At 29.8% G+C, this 21355-nt stretch overlaps 1 protein-coding gene across 1 annotated transcript; it reads right to left on the bottom strand.

Moving 5' to 3' along the window:
* Positions 1 to 6100: 6100 nt before the first annotated feature.
* LOC113851637 (rab3 GTPase-activating protein catalytic subunit) lies at positions 6101 to 19776 on the bottom strand. The gene is made up of 22 exons (XM_027482178.1): positions 19495 to 19776; positions 19352 to 19395; positions 19165 to 19228; positions 18830 to 18941; positions 18667 to 18743; positions 18479 to 18576; positions 18004 to 18175; positions 17084 to 17297; positions 15759 to 15870; positions 15157 to 15266; positions 14952 to 15044; positions 13395 to 13523; positions 13114 to 13247; positions 12600 to 12689; positions 12419 to 12492; positions 10102 to 10252; positions 9922 to 9993; positions 8377 to 8416; positions 7461 to 7753; positions 6814 to 6991; positions 6533 to 6744; positions 6101 to 6430 (listed from the first exon to the last, which is right to left on the bottom strand). Exons 1-22 carry the CDS (start codon positions 19591 to 19593, stop codon positions 6134 to 6136), a joined length of 2865 nt encoding a protein of 954 aa, XP_027337979.1. The 5' UTR covers positions 19594 to 19776; the 3' UTR covers positions 6101 to 6133.
* Positions 19777 to 21355: the final 1579 nt, after the last annotated feature.

The raw sequence follows: 21355 nt of genomic DNA, 5'->3' as shown, positions 1-21355 counted from the left end.
AAGAATTTTTAGACTTACACTAGTATAAAAATATCCTTCTCATATATATATATATATATATATATATATATATATTTAAAATTGAAATTTTACTTGAATAATATGTGCTAATGTTTAATGTTATCTTTTACTCTCTTCAATCTTATTTATAAGAAATATAAGATTAAGTTTTTTTTTCGATAAGCAAAATATATATTATTAGAGAAAGTTCAAGGAGAATTCAAAATCCATATATATATATAAAGAAAAAAAATCATACTTATTCAAAAAAATAAAAACTAGAAACATACTCATGTAAAGTTAAAATGAAAACAATTTCGTAGGTTCAGATACTAATCTGCTAATAAAATAGTTTTTCCCTTACTAACAAGTGATAGTCATTTTCAAGACTTCAGAATAATAGAATCTATGACTTCCTTCTCATATAAAACACTATTGAAAAATACTATTCTATTTCTATGTAACTACAAAGACCACATTGTATTTACCCAAACAATTAATAAACACATCCCTTCTCTTTTACTACAACCAACACCAACTCAGGAAAGCAAGTGAGTTGATAAATCTGAAGGTAAAATTAGTGATAATCCAAGCTAACGCGCCGTAAAATACTAGATTTGGAATGAAACTGAACACGTTAAAAACAAATGAGTTAAAATTTCTTCCAAATCATGACAAAAGAAACAAGTTATATCATCAATTTGAACACTACGATCAATCAACAAACTTTTATAAGGAAGTGCATTTAACAACAATTGCCAAAAAAATACTAGACACTTAAAAGGGAGAATCCCTTTCCATAACCTTTGCAAGGCGTCTACCGTACATTAATTTACATTAGTAGGACCACCAAAAAGTTCAAATAGCCATGAATATGTAGATTGCACTGAATAACAACCTGAAAAATCTATCTTCTATACTTATTTATCTTCTTGTTGTACCTTAATAGAAACTCCAGCGACAAGCTCTAACAAAAGATTAAAGCTTGAAATATCATGTTAAAAGAGTTATCTTCACTAACTAACATCCCAAACTCTGCTATCATGAAAATCATTCTCCAATACACAAGATTCAACATTTCTTGCCACCGCAAATAATCGTGAAAATGCTTCACATAATCGCACTTCACCTACCCACTTATCTCTCTAAAAAAGAGTGTGCAAATCTGCCCCCACATTCCTATCTAACTTCTCATCCAACCATGAATTTTCTTGATGAATAACCTTTAACAAATCACGTCACTGCAAAGAACATTTGTTGTGAACTAATGGACGTTGAATAGCATAAGCTAGTCTGCCATATCTAGCTTCCAGCATCCACACCTACAATAAACTAGAACAATTAACACATGGTCACAACCATTTACCAATAAGCAATTAAAAGATTAGGTTATTAGACTAAAAAAAGTAATTAATTCAATTATATTTTTTTATAAATATAAATTTTATCTCAAAAATACTTCTAATATCAAACAATATAGTTAGTGTAGTCATTAACTCATAAACACATATTTAATAATAAAAAAATTAATAATTAATATATTTCAAATATATCTCATGTTTCTTATAATTAAAACTAAAAAAATATTTACTTTTATTTCTTATAAATAAGACTAGAGAGAGTATTGTATTATTTTTAATATTATCTTTCAAACAATAATGGAGTTTTATTCGATGTATTACTTTTATATTGTAAATATAAAACTTTAATCTTCGTTAAATAATTATAATAATAAAAGTAAAAATTTTATTGAGCCTAAATTTTTCTTTTTATTAAATTATTATTATTTATTTAAAATTAATAATATATTATCAAATACATTTTTATCTCACATTTTTAATCATAAAAATTTATTAAAAATTATAAAACCAGACAAGTTTCATGCTTTCTTGTTTCTAATTTGATAATTTTTTAAAAATTTTATATTTTTAATAAATAATTGAAAATATATTAGAAATGTGATAAAAATATATTTCTAACACTTCTGTTCTTTCAATAGCATGAGGTCGAGAATACTGCATTGTACAATAAAAGTTGCTTTCATAGAATTCAAAAGGTTGCTTAGCGCATTAACTCTCACCTTCTATGGGTCAAAAGGACCAAATTTAATGGACCATTTAATATTTATTATTGAAAGCCAAGCCAATAACACATTTTTTATGGATAAGAATGAGTGTTTTAAACTACTTTTTATTCTTTCACCCAAGCGAAAGAGAATATTGCAAGTGAATTCATAATAATATAAATCATAAATTTTAATTTTTTTAACTCTACACTAAGGATATTTTCAATAACAGTCAAAACTAATCCCTTTTAAAATTTAAAGATTATTAAAGTAGGTATAATTTTCTTAACAAAGTTTCCCTTATATAATTAAAAATTAAGCCTTATTCATTATACAAAGATGACTAACTATCCTTCAACAAAATAAAAGTCAAATTTTAATATAATATTGAAGTCTATTCAGTCTTAATATTGAGTTTCTTATAAATGTCTAATTTAACAAATTTTATACACTAAATATTTAATTCTAAACGTGAATCAGGTTCAGTTCATTTTTACTTTAAATTCTTAGCGTGTTCAGAACACAAAATAGTAAAGTGACAAATGATAATTAAAGCATATTATTTTTTTAATTAAAATCATGATATGTGCTTTATTTTCTAAGCCTACCATCCTCTTTTTCAAAGGTATTATAATTAAAGTATGAAAAATAGTATAAGTTACATTTTTTATTATACAACAGTATTACTCAGTTAAAAAACCTTATCATCTTAAGTTTCGTACTTTAGAAAATCAAATTAAATATCTAAATTTGAGCTTGTCACTTCTATTTAATTGGGCTTTTAACGATTCTTTGGATAATATATCTGTGTGGTTATTAGATCATATCCTAATCAGTACGGAAAAAGTAGATCCAATTCCAAATCACAATTAACTTAACTAAGAGACATTATTGATTCGTGCTTAAGATTTAAGCTCGATTTGTTTTAAATTTAGACTTCTTAATAAAACTTACAACTTTGATTTGAGTTTTATTTAATATTTTTTTCTCTAATACGATCATATTGTGTTACTTATCAACACGACAGAATTTAAATTTATTTATTTGTATGATGTTCATTCCCATTAGTGAATAAATTTTTTATTATAAAGAAAAATGACATTAATGAACACATTAACCAAAATTTGATTAATGCAAAATGTTAAAACAAACATACTCGTTATCCATTCAATCAAGTTGTACCAACTTGCCTGACAAGCATTATTCTTCAAAACTATTTTTGTTTTCTGCATCAATGAATGACAAAACTACTTTGAATGGCACATTTGTTCTATTATTAATATTTATCTCAACAAGTGGGTCTCTGATTCTCATCTCGTGATGCATTGCTGAGAATAAAATCAATCTGTTTATCATATATAAGATTTAGAAAAACCTAATATGGCTACTGAGGGAAAACCCAGAAAGATTCTAGGCTAAACATGATAATATCCATGGTTAACTACTATTAATAATTAATGTTCTAGGTTAACCTCGTGTTTGTGTACCATTTTGCTGGGCACTTAAGAGAAAATTTCTGACTAACATTCACGAGTAGCTCGAACCCGTTATACAAAGTGCAAAAATTTTATGACAAGTTGTGTTAATATTTTAAAACTTTAATTTAGTTTTATTCAATATAATAGAATATTCATGTTAATAATTAAAATATTTTAAAATTTCCTCTATTTTTTATTTGTAAATTTTATTTAAATTTTAAAAAGCTCATAAGAAAAACTTGCAAGTATTTTTATAAAATTCAGGTTTCCTTTTCACATAGAGAAAAAAATGGTTGGATTAAATAATTATAAATTTTTTTATAGCTTTATTTACAGTTTTAATTTATAAATAGTTAAACGGTATCAATATTTATTTAACAACTTTTTTTATTTTTATTACATTATATTATCTATTATGTATTATTTTTTATTTCTATATAGACACCGAAACATTTTTTCCTTGTACTTGTTAATGAAATTCGAATGACATCAATCATTATATATATTTTTCCCATATGCTGTTATTTGATTGACGTTCGTCAATTGTTGCGCCGCCTTTTTCGTTATTAAAATGTCAACAAGAGTTTTTATATAGGTTAATAATTATAAACAAAATATTTGATTCGTTACAGACTTCAAATTTTATTTATTTATTATAAATAAATTAATTTTGATGTTGTAAGTCATGTAAGAATAGCTTAGTTATAGTTAAAATAACATTTCAAATTTTTATATTAATATTGTTAGATTAATTGCTTATTACTATGTGTGTGAGTGCGTGTCAATTAAATTAAATGCTTATCATTAAGTCAGAATCTATGGATACTATTAATAGCACAATTTTTTTTATTTAAGTCTTTTTTTTTAATATTAAAGGAGACTAAAAATCCAAAACCAACAAGAAATACTAAAATAATTTTAAGAGATCTAAATCCAAGAAGTCCATCTTAAAGAAAGGAATAAAAAGGATGGGACTAGATTAACAACACAAAAATTATCACGTGTATTACGAGTCATTTGAGTTAAGTAATTAGTACACTAATTGACTCCTATAAAAACATGAGAAAACCTAATTCATCTATATTCCTTTAATAAACAGCTCATGGACTGAATTTAGTAGAGATTATTTTTACATAAATAATCACTTGTTTTCTTAAAACTCTAAAAAAATTAGTAAATATAAGTATTTGTCTTTTTAAAAATAAGTTGAATTAAACAGTTCATTTAATTTGACTTTAATCCTATTTTGCTAAGTTGAATGTTGGTCCACAACTAATAAATATATTTGGAAAATAAAATACTTAATTTATGATTAAAAAATCAAATTTTATATAAATCGTAATTTAGTATTTGAGTGATGTGAGGTACATTTGAATATTATGCAACTCATAAATGCAAGTATGGAAACAAAAATGATATTTGCATATCAAAATCTTATATCATTTTTACACTTTACTTGTTTGGGCCATTAAAAAATTGAAGAAAAAAAATATATGTTAGGTTGATTGGTTTTCTTATTTTATTCTATAAGAATGATGCGAAAATTTTGTGTATATATCATTTCTCATGCAAATATTAAGTTTCATTAGCCCAAACATTTGATCCAGCCCACCCCAGTAATGACTAGCTCATACTGGACTAAGCTATAATGAAAATCCATAAATGTCGTAATTAACTGTTATAAATATTAAGCTTTTTTTATAATAAATTTACCTCAATATTTTTTTAAAAAAATCCATATTTTAATTATTTTAAAATTTTATTACAATAAATTATATTTTTAATTAAAATATAATTAAATAATTAATTAAAAATTAGTATTTAAAAACTTCTATTATACAAATTAATAACGAATGTGTGAACTAGTGAGTTCAAATGGTTTGTAACTCACATAAACTAACAACTTATCAATTCAAAATATCATTAGGCTATGGATATGTTGACTACATACAGTGTTTGTTCAATCAATTTCTTTATCACATGAGAATGTCATAAATATGCTATAAAAATTTATTTTGATGAATATTGCCAATAACTTATTTTAGTAAGTTGTTTTCATAAAAGAAAATATCTAACTTTGTTTCATAAATCAATTCCAACTCTTCCAAACCCCTCAGTTCAAACTTAAACTCAACCCAACTGACTGACCCAAATGACCTACACCGGACTATATCAACACCTATAATTGGAAATTTGGCATTTGAGATATTTTTAAAAAGATGTTTTAATTTGTTCATTTTTTCCATTAATTTTAGTATTTAATTAAAAATAATTTAAATCCTCTTAAGCAACTAAATGAAGAAAGTATTATATTTCTTTTATGCCCCTAAATAAATTTTTTTTATACAAATAATGGTATAGTAGAACCCTGGGCAATCTCTGGTAAAAGAGATAAGCTTCCAGTTTAGGTTAAAAAATGAATATAAAGTATATTTAAAGTTTCAATTACACTTTGATCCCTCTTCTTAGAATTCAACCAACCATTTCCATTTTATGGTTGGATTCAGTTCTGCGAGGAGCATTTGCTAATGATAAAATTAAAGAACCAGATGCGATATAATCATAATTGTAATAAATAAACACCATAATATTAATCACACGAGACAACAGAAAGAGCTACACGTAGGTCATTTGACGTTCCACATATATACATTCTATAAGTTTCAATTTCTTGTTGAGAAATACTACCACTACGAGCTGCATAGTGATTAGAATTCACTCTATCACGCAGCCAAAAAATAATCTCTCTGAGGATCGGTTCATGACCATTGAGGAGATTGCCCATGCTCAAAACCTTTCTCCAAGACTGGTTAGCGGTTGGAGGAACAAACATATTTGACAACACTTTCCTCTCATTGTTCCTCACTTCATGTTTCTTGTCAAATTCCTAAGCAAAAACGCACGAAGGATAGAGGATACATGTCAGTTCAATGGTCAGGAACATGAGCCAAATCAAAACAAGGTATTTCAAGGCATATAAGCATTTCACCTTTTCAGCAATGTCCTCTGTCAAGCCTGTTCCCGTTGTTTGAATATAAAAATTGTAGTAACCAGTGAAAATTTCTCTGGAGAGGCGTGGCGCTTGTATGAGCTTGCGATGAAGAGAAGCTGCAAAAGTCAATAATTTCTCAACACGTTCAAAAGCAACGGTTAGTCGTCGTAAGTCTTCAAACGTTTCACTGTCTGCAGACAAGCGATTTACTGCAACAAAATGGAAATAGGTTAAAAACTATCCTTTTCCACATCAGAGAAAAATTAATGAATAAATACCTTGCAAAGGCCTCAAAGCAGATGCCAAGGTTCGGTAAAGTTGCAGCACCTCAGTCTCCATCTGTTTCAGTTCTCCATAACTAGTCTGACTTAGTGTGTCGGCTGCGGCTCTGAAGGCAGTGCATACCATTTGCTCAAGCAATTCATGTGGTTGTAGAGTTTCGAGATAGTGAAGAACCTGGAAAATTAAGAATATATCTATTATGTAGAAAACAAGGGATACATAGAGGGAACAGCATATCCCAAGCAATCCAAAAATGGGTCCAACAATACGGTGAATACGATTGCTGCTACGTCAAGGAAAAATCTGTAAGATTCATGGGGCATGGCCTCCTACTATCATTAAGATCCACATTTTGGATTTGTCTAGACTGAAAAGTGAATAAATGGATGCCAAGTTTTAATGGTTTGACTGTTCAGTCAGCATGATAAACAAAGTAACAAAAATAATGCTATTGTAGCATAAATTTCCCAGAGGCAAAACAATCTGTTTCACAAAAGCTAAAACAAAAAATAACAAAGCCTTATCTTAGTAGATAAGGTTAGCTACATGGATCATATGATATCACTAGGTTCAATCAATAATAAAATTTTCAGACAACAAAAGCAAAAACAAAGTAAATTTAAATTTCTACAAAATTACTTACTTTTTCTCCTTCTCTTTTTGGATCAAGAAGAGGTTTCTGTTCATAAGCAGGAAGAGCAGGTGCGCTATTCCAAAGCTTTCTCCATAAATTTCCATGCTCAGACATTCTCTTAGAAAGCTGCCCTCGTGGAGACCAACTTTCTTTTGCCTTCTTATTGTCAAGAGCATTGGACGATAATGATGATGATCCACTTCCCTCAGGATCATTATCCTCTACCCAATCCCCAGGTGAATGCCACCGAATAAAATCTTCAAAAATAGCATCTGGGTTTGCTGCTTTAAATGCTGACATATCTAGTAGCAACAAAGCCATTATTGGTCATATTATTATAATGCAGAATCTTTGAATGTGCTATCAAGCCCTATGAAGTGAAAAGGAAAAAACAAGTCTACTAGGAGTATACTCCATGTGGGTCAGAATAAGCTGACACTAGCATAAAACAAATGTAATGTCGTATTATTCATCAAGTTTTTTTTTTTATAGAAGAAATAGAATTCTTCTATAAAAAATTTCTTCGAAAAATGTCTCATTATGCACACCACACCTGAAAAATTTAATTTATTTGAAAATCAATTTATAGTTCATCAGTTTCTCTTACAAAAATTAACATATAATATACTGTTAAAAATAAAAACAACATAAAATGTCTAATTTTTAAAAATATTTGGTGGGTATGGTGAACATAACACTTTGAAAAATAAGATTGATAAAAATATCATTCCATTAATGAATGGAGTATCAAATGTTACTTACACCAATTATAAATATTATGATCCTTTTGTAAATGTGTAAGTATACATATAAATTGTTTTTGAACATCACATGCGTATGCTTCAGAAATCAGAATTGGCGAGATTTTGTAAGAGAAAACAAAAAAGGAACTTGAGGCATGATTACAAAATGTATATGTTATTACCTGAAGTTAAGATATCCTTTTCCAGCTGAGCAGAAAAATTCTGACAAAAAAAGTATAAAAAAAAATAAAATCAAAAAGGCATTGCTAAGTACCAATGCAACAAAAAGAATGGAAAAACATATCAATCCTAACACATCTATTTAGGAGTTCTATATCTGCAAGCATAAATATGGATGATTTAATCAAATAAGAATTTAGCTTCAAAGAGTTCAGGAAGGAGATGAATATTTAATGTGCGTTTGTGTATCTTTCTAAGAGTGCTTTTGAAAAGGGAAGAAAAACCTCATAAATAATCTCAACCAGACATCACACCTCGCAGTTTTGTCCCTGTCATTCATACTTTTAACTTCATACATCTTTGTCTCCTAAAGATCTTAAACTGCCATCAACTTCTGGACTTGATTCTACTTATGTATTGATATTTGATTTGATATTCAAGTGAAGTAAAGGGACCTAATAAAAAATAATAGTATTTATAACTGTGCATAAGAAGTTCCACAACTGAGCCTGAGTCTCTTCATTTTACTATGTCAACCAGATGTAAGAGGATTCAACTATCCAAAGAATTTATCCATTTCTCACATCACATAGTATAGGAGACAATTTTAATCCATGGTTATGTCTATAGTTTCTACAAAAAAGTTAAAAGAGCTACAGCATCAACCACAAAAATAATCAATTCCACCTATCATCAACTTGTATCAAATTTCTACTAAATTCATGACCTTTAAAATGAGTTTACATCCCAAATCTATCATAAAACCCCATAATATATGGATAGAAAATGAAAATTTTAGGGTTTAGGTTAGGTAGAAGAAATTTGATGGAGGGATCAAATTTACTTGATTTTAAAAATAAAAAGGGACTAAGATAATAAAATAATTGAGGGACCAAAATTGCACATAATCCAAAATAAATGGACCAAAAGTGAAAATTAAGTATATGCGTGTGCATGTGAAAATTGCATCATGCAGGTATTCAAAAACAATACAATTGGTTAGGGGATAGAAAGATCAAATGAACACATCATGGTGAATGAAATGATAGGGTGTTATAGATATCATCCTTCCCCAAGCAAAGCAATATAATGTTTTTTAGGAACAATGTTGTAAACTTGTAATCAGTTACAAAATATTAATCCATCGTCATGTTACGCAGATTACTTGAGACTGTAGAACAATACACTGAGCAATAAGAGGCTGCTGCATCACATCCACATGTAATTCATACCACTTTAGGAGACAAAGATGTATGAAGTTAAAGTATGAATTACAGGGACAAAACTGCAAGGTGTGATGTCTGGTTGATAATTCACAGGCACTGGCATGGTTCAAGTTCATTGATAATTAAGAGGCAATATCCTCAATTTATACCACTGAAACATGATTCAAATCCTTACATATAACCTCAATTAATTGTTAGATGCATCTTGTTTTCAATCAATTCTCCCTATGTGAAATGTGAGAGGTCTATGTGGTCCAAGGCTTTGTTGTTGTTATTATTATTATTATTATCATTATATGCACTAGATGAGTTTGAGCTTACAAATGAATCACCAAAGGCTTCAACAGCCTGAAGCCGCTCCTCATGCATGTCTTCGGTCATAAGTGGTGCTTCCTGTAGCATAGCAATCAAGATTAAAGGGATTATATTCTTAAAAAACTGGTGAAGTACTACCGCATAATGATGACAAAATGCCAAATGGTGCCTGGATGCAAGAACAACCTGTGTATATGGGGCATGCATACTTTGATATGACTTGAGAAGCATCATAGAATCAACAATACCAGCTGAACCCCTCCTGATCAAGTCTGAAGATTTCTTCTCATGCAACAGATCCACATCTCCTGGCTTTGTGCTAACAGGATTTTCTCCCCTGAACAGTGTAAAACATTAGTAGTTGAAAACATGCAGCATTAGCATAGGATTAGACACCATTTGTGCTACAAAGTACTTGAACCATTTCCAAGGATATTATAGTATAAAATTTGTAACTTGAGGTACAAATCCATTATTATTCTTAATAGCAAACACTTGACACACGAGCTACATGACATTAAAAGCACAAAAATAAGTGTAGAAGAACCTAATGATTATTGATACCAAATTTAGCAGAGAACACAAAGGGCATGTTAAGACGTAAGTAATAATGCCTCATATGGTCTGCATGCTTGCAACATATTGTTATTTTATTATCTACCAAAGACCAAAAACCTAATGTTTCAGGAACATATCTAAAGTCTTCAAAGTCCAAATTTGTTAAAAGGTGAACAAAATTAAGGTAGCTTAGAAGCAAAATCATATTCAGAATCAGAAATTTCACAATTACTGACTTGAGGTTGCAGCAAAAAGTAATTTTCAAGAAATATTTGATATTGCTTGTTAAAAGAAACAAAAGGGGAGATTGTTATGCATAGACAGGAGATGACTTAAAGAGGAAAGCTGTAGGCAGGGCCATCCTTGACCTTTATGAAACCCTAGGCGAAATAAGAAATTAAGACCTTTTAAAAAAATTATAAAATATAATAAATAAAATAAAAGCATATGATTAAATTTTATTAAAATAATACATTTTTTAAGTGACTATAATTTTTTCTAATAAAATTATAAAAAAAAAATATTCTTTCATTTAAACAAATCCTATGTTAAAATCAACTACAAAAATACAAAAAATCATAAAAAATGAGTTCTATGAGTATTCTGAAATGCAAAATTATTAATGATAACATTAACATTAATGTTTGCTAAAAATTCTTTATCAATTGATAAAAATGCGAGACCATTCAACCATTTTGTGAAATTGATGACTTTAGGTAAGTTTTGATTAACTTTAACTCTAAAAAGCTTCTTTCAGTTGATGATATAGTTACCGAAACCGTAAAAATATTTTATAAGTGATTAAAACATTTAGATAACAATATGCAGATTTGATAATCTCAATAACTATTTAATTTTTTAGAGAAAACTAAAATTTTTCATAAACTTTAATACTAAGAAGAATAAAATTTTGAAATTAAATGAAGTTTTGAATTTATAGAAGTCAATGAGTCGACTTACCAAGTAAAGTGTGAGGAATTAAAAGGTCTTTTTTATTTTTCTATTTTTTCTCAACTGCAAGAGCTGAAATTTTTTTCAAATAAAAGTAGAACAGATTTTTACTTTAAAACTTATTTTAAGCTTAAGTCCTAGCTGTAGGCAAAAGGAGTCCCCCTAGGTCATAAATCCTCTGACATAGAAAATAAGAGAATCACCACCAACCGTTTACCTAAATGGAAACTAGAGATAAATCATATAATTGAAAAGAAAGAGAAAGTGATATAATCAAATGGATTGTCTATACACTCATTCAAATTTAGGTTTTGAGTTCCATTCATTGGATTGTAGAAGGTAATAACTCTCAATCAATATATTTATGCAAAAAAGAGCAAGTCTGTGACACTTCAACAGCAAAATGCTATAACCTAAACCTTAACCCTAACCTAACCATGCCATACTAGACTACTAGAGCAATTTAATTGGGCAACAACAAAATTCCATATTTCTTTAGGTAAACAAAATTAAGGTTGCACTAACTAAATGATTTTCGTTACCATGATAAAAATCAAAATAATAGGAAATTACAAAATCATCTGTCAATTATTAGTCACCCTACATTAATCAGAGTCCTAAATAAGCAGTGATTATAGAACATGCTATTGGATAAAATGAAGATAGTCCTAAACAAGCACTGATTACAGAGTCCCAAGGTCAACAAATCCCTCTCTATCCTCCTATTAAAATACAACCCAAGAAATCAACCACTAAAAGCAAACAACAAAGGGAACAAAGGACACCCCCTTTATTTAACCAGTATACTCTATTTACCTATAAATTAAAAAATATTGATATGCACAAGAAAACTTATTTAATTTAGCTAAGAGCAGAAGTGGTGACATAAAAAATGGAAAAAATGGCCATAACAGAGTGAATTGTTATCTAATGGGAAGTAAGACGATAGATGCAGGTGATAACAACCAAGCAGGCTCTCACTTGCTAAGTTCACCTGTCAACTTTCCCTGAATAATCCTCACTAGGCGTTTGTACACTGAATGAGCCATCCCCAACTACGCTTTCTTCCTGCAATTCAATTAAGACCAAATAATACTCACAATGCAATGCAAACTATAAAATGAATAAACTACAGTAAAGAAATAATCAATTCAACAACTAAAATGGTTTGTGACCTCACTCATGGAGTCCATTTGATCCATAGTTCCAATACAATCTTGATAATCTTCATTCAGCTGACACTTCTTGTCAATGCATATAGCAAGCTGAATAACAAAACCAGAAAATTGCATCAATTTTATCACAATGTACTTGATAACATATAAAAGCCAAAACACCCAAGTTCACTGAATCATTTCTAGTTTTTCTTATAATAAACAATCCAGGGGTGGAACCAGGAATTTTATTTAGCCACAAGCCCAGTATGCAATTAAGGTAGAGGAAGTGCATATCAAAATTATAAACAACTATATTTCTATACCCAATACACTAACTAATAATAATACGAGAAAATTCATTCCAAATTGAAAGAAACAGTGAATTAACTATTAAGTTTTATTTTTGGCAAAAAGGAAAAGTAAATAATGTTCTAGAAAAAAAAATTAACATAAAATTTCATATAAAATATACAAAGCAAACAAGCACACTAGTAGATTTTCAGTAATCCTTTTAAAGATAAAAATAAATTACCATCTGAAGTTTCTGGTTTATCAAACAAGTGGAAAGGTCAATTGATCCAATAGTTGGCATTCTGGGTAATAGTTGTGACTCTTCCCAGCACCACCTAACCTCTCGAACAAACTCTATCCAAAGCACAGCAATAGCTGACAAAGAGACCAAATTCAAGTGATACAAATGAAAAATATACAGTACAAATAACATCACAGAAAATCAATTCCTTATAGGTGACTTTCCTACTCTCTTATTCGGTTTAGGTTATACAACAAACCATAATTACTATTGGTAAGTACCACGTATATTGCAGTTGCCAAACCAAAGAGAATGTAAACAAAATTGTGCAAAGAGAGATCCAAGAGGTGCGCCTTTTACAGCTCGAGAAGTCTTATTATGTCCATCAGCGAAATCATAGAACTGTATGCCTGCATGCAGATGTTATATCACTGATCATAACAAAATGATGTGAAGTATCAAATAGACCTTACGTTAAAAAAAATAAGAAAAGGAAAAATAAGAAGTCTTTAAATGAATGGAAATGTCCCTCAAATTATAGTCATTTTCATGTGAGACAAGGGAAAATTTTCCTTTCAAGAATTTGTTTCTAGTGCTTGGCATTGTTCCACCCACCACTTATATTTGGCATTCTTTACTTGAAATGAATAATCAATCACCCAATGAACCATGTCTGTCCTTGAAAATAAATATTCTGTCAATTGATAGTAATCTTCAGGCAATTCTTCACCAACCTCAAATAATGAGTTTCAAATTGGAAAATGTAAATAACACTTAGGCTATTTCTTCACTCTGATGTCCCAAGGCCAGTAGCTGGGTCTGTTAGCAGATTTATCATAGATTGGATGTGGATGCCAAATCTAATGGTTAATATTAGAAACACATCAAGTCTAACTCAACCCCAAAAACAAACTTAAGGGAGAAGAACTAGCCAATTCTCACAAGAAGTATTCTGACCATATTTCTAATTAGTATGGAACATCTTAACACACATCCTCTAATGCCTAGGAGTAGACATGTGGAGGGTGAAGTTTGCAGGATTTGAAGTGGACCAAACTCAACTCCAAAAACTGATTCAAAGAGGAGATTTGGCCAAGTCATATGTTCAAGGTTATCGAATCAGAATTTAAATGGTGAATCATAAATCAAATTGACTTTTAACATTAAAAAACATAACACAAATAACTTAAATATAACAAATAGATCAAGTTGGTTTATGTTCTAATCAAATTCTTATATTTTGATCAGATTACTATTTCTAAGCAAACTAAATTTTCTATTCTAATGGTAACTGAAGGAAAGACTTCTAGTATTCAGTTTCCCTCCAATTAAAAAAAAAAGGAAGATGTAACACTTCACTAGCAATCATATGGTCCTGTGGTAAAGACAGTAAATTTCAGAAAGGACAAATAGAACCACATCCTTTTCTATTTGGGCCTTTTTACTTTAAAACAACAGAGCCCATTATCATTGAGCCATCTTCTTCACCCAACTTGGCAACCAGATTGGTGGCTGCATATCCAGCAGTTTTTAATCGCCTCCAGAAACAGAATCAAGATTTTCTGCTTGACTTGCATAATTCTGGCATTCCAGGTGATGATTCAGCAGGCCATTCTATAATTTTCCCTTCACTTGTATCGTAGTGTGAGTGAATTAGATCCATTCACATTATTCAAATTGTGATTCATGATTTCTATAACCACACTTATCAGGAGTATTCTATCAATATTCTTAACCAATATGAGACATTTTAACAATTGATAAACCAACAACAATGGAGGTACATGAGTATTCACCCAGAATGGAAGCCAAATAAAGGAAGAGGAAAAGCTACGTACCCTCAATAAACAATTCTTTCAATACACGATCTCTAACTGTTGGTGGAGGTATAACCATTGAGGATTTTAAATTATCAGAACCTGAATTTTCAACTGCAACAGACAAGAAGCAAAAATATTGAACCATACACCGAAATGCATTACTAACAATGAAGCATCAAGCTGAATAAGTAAACTATACAGAATGCACTAAAAAAATTCGAACCTGAAACAAAATCTTCTATAAATTGTGCCTCAAATGACATTTGCAATGCATCAACTAGAAGATGCAACTGGGATGCAAATCCAATCCGATTCCCACTTGAACCTTCAAGTCTATATGAATAAAAATAATATCACAAAAAGAATTGACTTACATAGATTATTTAAGAGCATAAGAAGTCAAATTTATGAGTATTGGTTTTAGTAGTAATTGTACTTCATAAAATAATAACAGACTAAATCTATTTATTGCCACTAGGTCACTGCCACTAGGAAAAAAAAAACTTGGTGCTTTTGTTATACCAAGAAAGTATACCACTTTTAAGGAAAGCTTTAAAAGAGGAAAAAGTAAAGGATGGTGATTACATAGAAGTAGAACCCACCAAACCATTTTAAGTGTTATAAAGATTCAATTTGATACTGAAGAAAATGAAAATTCTGGGTAGTTGTAAATTGGCCAGTGATATGAACCACATATTAAACCTCATCATTATTTATTATATACTTTGAGCAGCAGAAAATTAATTTTAACATAAGCAGCAACTAGTTATCATGAGAATTTTGGTTTTCATTATACAGATTAAAAACTTAAAATTTGGAGTAAACCTTAGAGAGATCATCCACTTCTCAGCTTCATGAGGTGAGGCATTTTCCATTTCAGCCATTTCCATAGAACTTTCAACCATCTTCTCAGACCATATTGCAATCAGTTCAAAACCTGCATGCAGCCTTATGCGTAAATTAAATGGAACTGGCATTGACATCTGAGAGCTTCATGAAAATAATGAAGCTTGGAGAGCTTTTATTAATTAAAAAAAAAAAATTCAAATCACCAAAATATCCTTAGTCACCAAACAAACTTCTCAAAGGGACAAATGAAGGTAAAGGAATTTAGGCCAAAGTTCCTTCTTGAGGGCTAGACAAAACAAATAAAGCAGATATAATCTTCTATTCTCAAAATATTGTTTATCCTTCAGCAAATACATGGCTCATAAGCCACGCTATTATGTCAAAGAGGTTATATGCCTATTGCACGGTTTGATGGAAAGATACAGAAGGGAGGTGGAAAATAAAGAAAAATATTCACTGCAACTCTCTAGTATCATCCCCTCCAATCAAAGTGATTCGCAGTTTGCATACTTGCAGCTTATTTCTTTGTTAAGCAGAAAATTTTAAAGAGAGACAAAACATATTTCTCTTAATTATCCCAGTGTTTAAGCTCTAAAGTTAAGACCCAAATGTAAGTCTTTGTATAAGGAAAAATCATTGTATAGAGAAAACCTTATTGTGAATGTGTAAGTATCACAATTCACTATATATCTCTAGTTTTATTGATATTAGCAAATAGAGAGTAGCATGTGGCTGTACTTTGTTTCATCCCTATGTTTCATGATAGATGCTGTTAATGAGGCTTTGTTTTGCTGATATGCAAGTTGTATGAACTTAGCCATCGCTCTGTGTTTCTAAGAGGAAAAAGAAAATAAAAGAAAAGATCACTTAACACATGGCCAGCAAACCAAGTTGAGGGAGGTCATGTACATCAATAAGAACTTAATGTACAAAACATGAACATGGCCTCAACATAAGGACTATTTTACTACTATCCCATTAAAAGTTAATATTTGTATCATAAATACTAATTATTGACAATGATAAAATTTCAAAACAATCAGATTACATGTGCAAAAGCACATGAGAAGATGTCTATTCTATTGAGAAGAGCTAAAGGTGCTTTATGCATCTAAAATTCTTTGGTCATGCTTGCAAATGATCCCCAATTTATTTGTCAATTATGATCAACATGCCCGCACAAACATTTCTAATTACAACAAATTTAAAGATGTAACTGAGTCTTAAGAACTTCTATGTAATGAAAACATCCAAGCATGAACCTAAAGCTACTTTTACCTACCCTACTTCCTAGAATTTACCTTTAACAGGATCTTCTGCAGAATACCACTCACTCCAAAAACAATCATCATCCCATTGCTTCCCATTGGATGTTTCACCAGAAAGATTTTCTCCAGATTGGGTAATTTTGGCATCTTTCATATAGTCATCGTCATAGGGAAGTGTTCTGAATGTTAGCTTCATTGCAAATCGGACTTTGAAATTGTGAACAGATAGATCCAATGTGGAGTAGGCCTTTAGTATCAAAAACAATTTAATTATTACAGACAAAAGTTTAAAGCACAGTGCAGACATGAAGTCAAAATTTTACAAAAATGCTAGTTATAGCATAAATTATGAGGAAGAGGTTATTGTGTATGCAAAGTCTCCAAGCAAAATATTGGGTAAAGCAAGCCAGAATACAATAAAGACAAAAAAGAATAAACCACACAAATAACTTTCTCTTAGCTCACAACAAATTTCCAATTTTTTCAAGCAAATAATATTAATGTAAAAAACATTAATTTAGGAAACTGTTGCAATACTACAGGTATTTTTTGTGTTGTTCTCCAATTAAATGGAGTTTCATTTCGGTAATCCATAGTGAACTTTAATGCATAGGTTACTAAGATGAAACTCTAATTTTGATTGGAGAACGATGCCAATGAACCCATGGCACGGCAAATAAACTTTGTCCATTGCATTATCCCTGTTATTGGATGATTATCCATTCATTTACTTATTTCAACTCAAGATATTCTCTCTCCTCTAGGGAAAAGGTTAGACTAAATGGTAAACCACTTTATCAGAGCACTAAATAGTAACTACATCTGCTTCAGTTCAAAGAAGAGAGCAAAGTATAGAAGCACAAAGAAGGGGAATGCCGAATTAAAAATGGATTTGTTCCAACATAAAAAAATCAAGTAGATATTAAATTAAACAACTTGGGACAGGAACTCACAAACTTAGACACAAATAACTCGTACAGCCCCTCCAAATGCATAAGTTTTACTGGAACCTGACTACCAATTCGATCTGCTTCAAACCTTCTAGTAAATACAGTACCCATGCTCTGAATTCCAATATAAGCTTTGCGAGAAGGATCATGAACTGGAACAAATGCTGGCCATAAACTACGAAGCCAATGTTATGAGAAAGCAAATCTTCACTTTAGTTGCCTAAACCTAACTAAACTTGATATTTCAACAATCTCTTTATTTAAACCCAGTAAACCATAATATTTTAATCCCACAACACAGTAACTTCTCAACTACAAACAAGAGCAAGACAGAAACCCAAATATAAATGAGAAACAAGCTACACTTGGTTAACATTTACAATCAGACATAAAAGTAAGCATAAATATGCCACTGCACACAAATTATTCTAAATTTTCACTACTCAATAAGTGTTACAGAACAAGGAACAATAGTCACCTTGAACAATTAGACAAAGCAATTGCAACAGCACTCAAGAGCTTGCTAGCCTCTGGCGCATCAAGAACCACACCACTTGCACTCTGAGGAGCTATCACCTAGAGATATACATGACAAGAAGTGCTTCCTTATCCTCAGTGAAACCATTAAAATTCCAGAGAAAGGAAAAACGCAACATTAAGCCATACCAAAAACTCCTTTACGCCAAAACATAACTGCAGATCATGCAAATTAAAATTCCTGTCCACCGGTTTTCCTGAATCAACTAGGTACAAAACATTGCATACCAAACGTCAACCTACCGTCCAATACCTCCCCGCCCCCCAAAACCAAAAGAAAGAAAATAACCACCTGCATTGGTCTCAAAATAGTACTCCATGCAGTAAGTTTTCATCGCATACTTCATTTCAGATTTCACCTTGTACAAATCACGAGAATCCTCCAAGAGAACTGCACCTTTCTTCTATAACTCAAAAAAAAAGAAAAAAGAACGAAAGCTGTTCATTCTAATCCAAAACGAAAATGGCATTAAACTTTCATTTTTCAACACGCATAACGAAAAAACCACTGCAAAAACGTAATTGAATAAATCATTTCACAAACAAGCACGTAAACTTGTGAAGTAAGGTTCTTTTGACACCACCAGCATTCCAATTATGCCAAATTCTGCGATTTCCAACACTTACCGATAAATTATTCGGCCCATCAGACATCCAAAGCCGACATACTGCCTCTATTTCAGAAATAAACCTACATAAACACAATTACCATCATAATTAAATCAAATTAAAAATAAAATAAACAAATTGCATCTTCTTTCTATGCATGCAAAGAGCACACAGAACAATGCATATTAGGGATACAAAGACACACCGTTCCCACGAAGAAGCAAGAGTGAAATCATCGAAGTGCTCGAGCTGCATCGCATGGAAACAAATCAGAACATTTCAAAACCGTTATAAGTAGAGGAAGCAAAAACAAAATTGATTTGGTAATTTTGTTAATAGAAAACGTACACTTTCTTCTTCTTCTTCTTCTTCTTCTTCTTCTTGTTCGGTGAGTTCGTCGTCGGTAGCATTAGCTTGGATCTTCTTGCCGGAGCTGGAGGACGCCATCGAATCAAAGATACAACAAGGTTCAGGGAATGCGTATTATCATCATCGTCGTCGTCGCCATCAACATCAAAACGAAACCACTCGATTTTTCATATTCACCTTCACTTTTCCGACGAGATCAAAACATTGCAATCATCTTTCAGATCTGAACGTGAATCAATCAAAACAGGATTTAATAATAATAAACTTTTTTTTTTTTTTTTGTGACGGGTAAGTAATATAAATGAAAAAAGTATTCTTTCCTTATAACTCGATTTTTACCAGGAAAAATGTAAAATAATCCCTTCATCCAGTTATAACAATCCATGGAGTTTTTTTGTAATCATTTTTATTGTATGAACGTTTCAAAATTAATATTATATATCATTTTATATATAATTATTTTTATGTATTGTATCATAAAAAATTCCTTAAATTTTTAAAAATACCAAACAAATCTCATTTACACCGTATAGAAAAGAGTATAAACCATTTACTTAATTTAGAGCGATTGTCCTATAATAAGATATTTAATTTTCTTTAAAAAAATTAAAAGTGTGTTTTGCGTGAATTGAAAAATAAATACGTATTAAAAGGATATGATCTATTATACTTATATTTGAAAGAACGGTAATGACTTAAAGGAAAGAAAGAAATTTAGTTGAAGTTAAGTTTTTCAATATTTTTTTATGCGTGTATAAAAAAAACTAAAAAAAATCACCGTGATAATTCTTATATTTTGAAAAAACTTATAAGTATTAATTAATGAATAACTTTAATTTACTTACAAATTAAAAGTTAAGTCTCTCATTTTAGAGGATGTAAGTAAATAGAGACTAAAGAGTAAGAAGTGAAAATTTTTCCTCCTCGGAAAAATGGGCGTACAAATTAAATATTATATATATATAACCTTTTTTAATTTTATGAGTTATTGTAAAATAATTTAAAAAACAAAAATATAACTTCTCTAAGAAACATTGAATTAGAATTAACATTTAAACTTATAATTTCAATTCTAATTACATAAAAATTAGTTTAAAATTAAAAATTAAAGTGAGCCAAATTTAGTTGTCATTAAATTTTATAGAATGGTTCATGAAATTATAATCTCAATTTCAAATAGACATTCAAATATGATAATTAAAATTTTGAAGTACAATTTTAATTCTAGCCTCCAATTTCATAATTAATTTCATCTACCAAACACACATTAATTAAAATCACAGATAAAAAAGAGTTGCAGAACTGACAAAAGAGAAGTAAATTTTATTATAAAATTTGGAGAAAAAAATTAACTTTCACAACATTTATTAATTCATGTTAAATATTTATTCTCCTAATCATTAATGTCAACAAAGGTGTTCTATGTGTTTATTGAGAGAAGTAGCATTTTAAATTCAAACAAATTAATATCACTGAAAAATTAATTTTTTTAATACATTTTATCCCTTATTGCTAACATACGTGTACAAATATGGTATGTATCAATTATATGGCTGAATTGCATGAATTTTCTAAAGCAATAACTTTTATTTTTCTATATTTCTCAATGTTGGTTATGCTTTAAAATTTAATTAAAATTGAGAGTTAATTTTTTTAAAAAGGGAAAATAATAAAGAATATTGATGTAATAATTATTATTTTGTTATTTTTAAACTAAAAGTTAAAAGTTTATAAACATTCTAAAATATTTTCAATTTTATGTTGTTAAGTTTTTAGTCTAGAGAATTTTATATTAATCCTCTATTCTCTTCTCTTCCTTTCTCTTTCTTTACTCTCTAAA

Source organism: Abrus precatorius, unplaced genomic scaffold, assembly GCF_003935025.1.
Source record: "Abrus precatorius isolate BTA unplaced genomic scaffold, Abrus_2018 Scaffold9, whole genome shotgun sequence".
NCBI lineage: Eukaryota > Viridiplantae > Streptophyta > Magnoliopsida > Fabales > Fabaceae > Abrus > Abrus precatorius.
This window is presented reverse-complemented; position numbering and strand designations above follow the sequence as displayed.

What these genes read in the sequence shown, in the direction of transcription:
- LOC113851637 (XM_027482178.1), bottom strand. Translation starts at nt 19,593, where the DNA reads ATGGCGTCCTCCAGCTCCGGCAAGAAGATCCAAGCTAATGCTACCGAC. An exon ending in TGGCAACTGCAATATACGTG is followed by an intron (nt 13,248 to 13,394) that starts GTACTTACCAAT and finishes TCTCTTTGTCAG; the next exon opens with CTATTGCTGTGCTTTGGATA. An exon ending in AAAGGATATCTTAACTTCAG is followed by an intron (nt 7,754 to 8,376) that starts GTAATAACATAT and finishes TGTTGCTACTAG; the next exon opens with ATATGTCAGCATTTAAAGCA.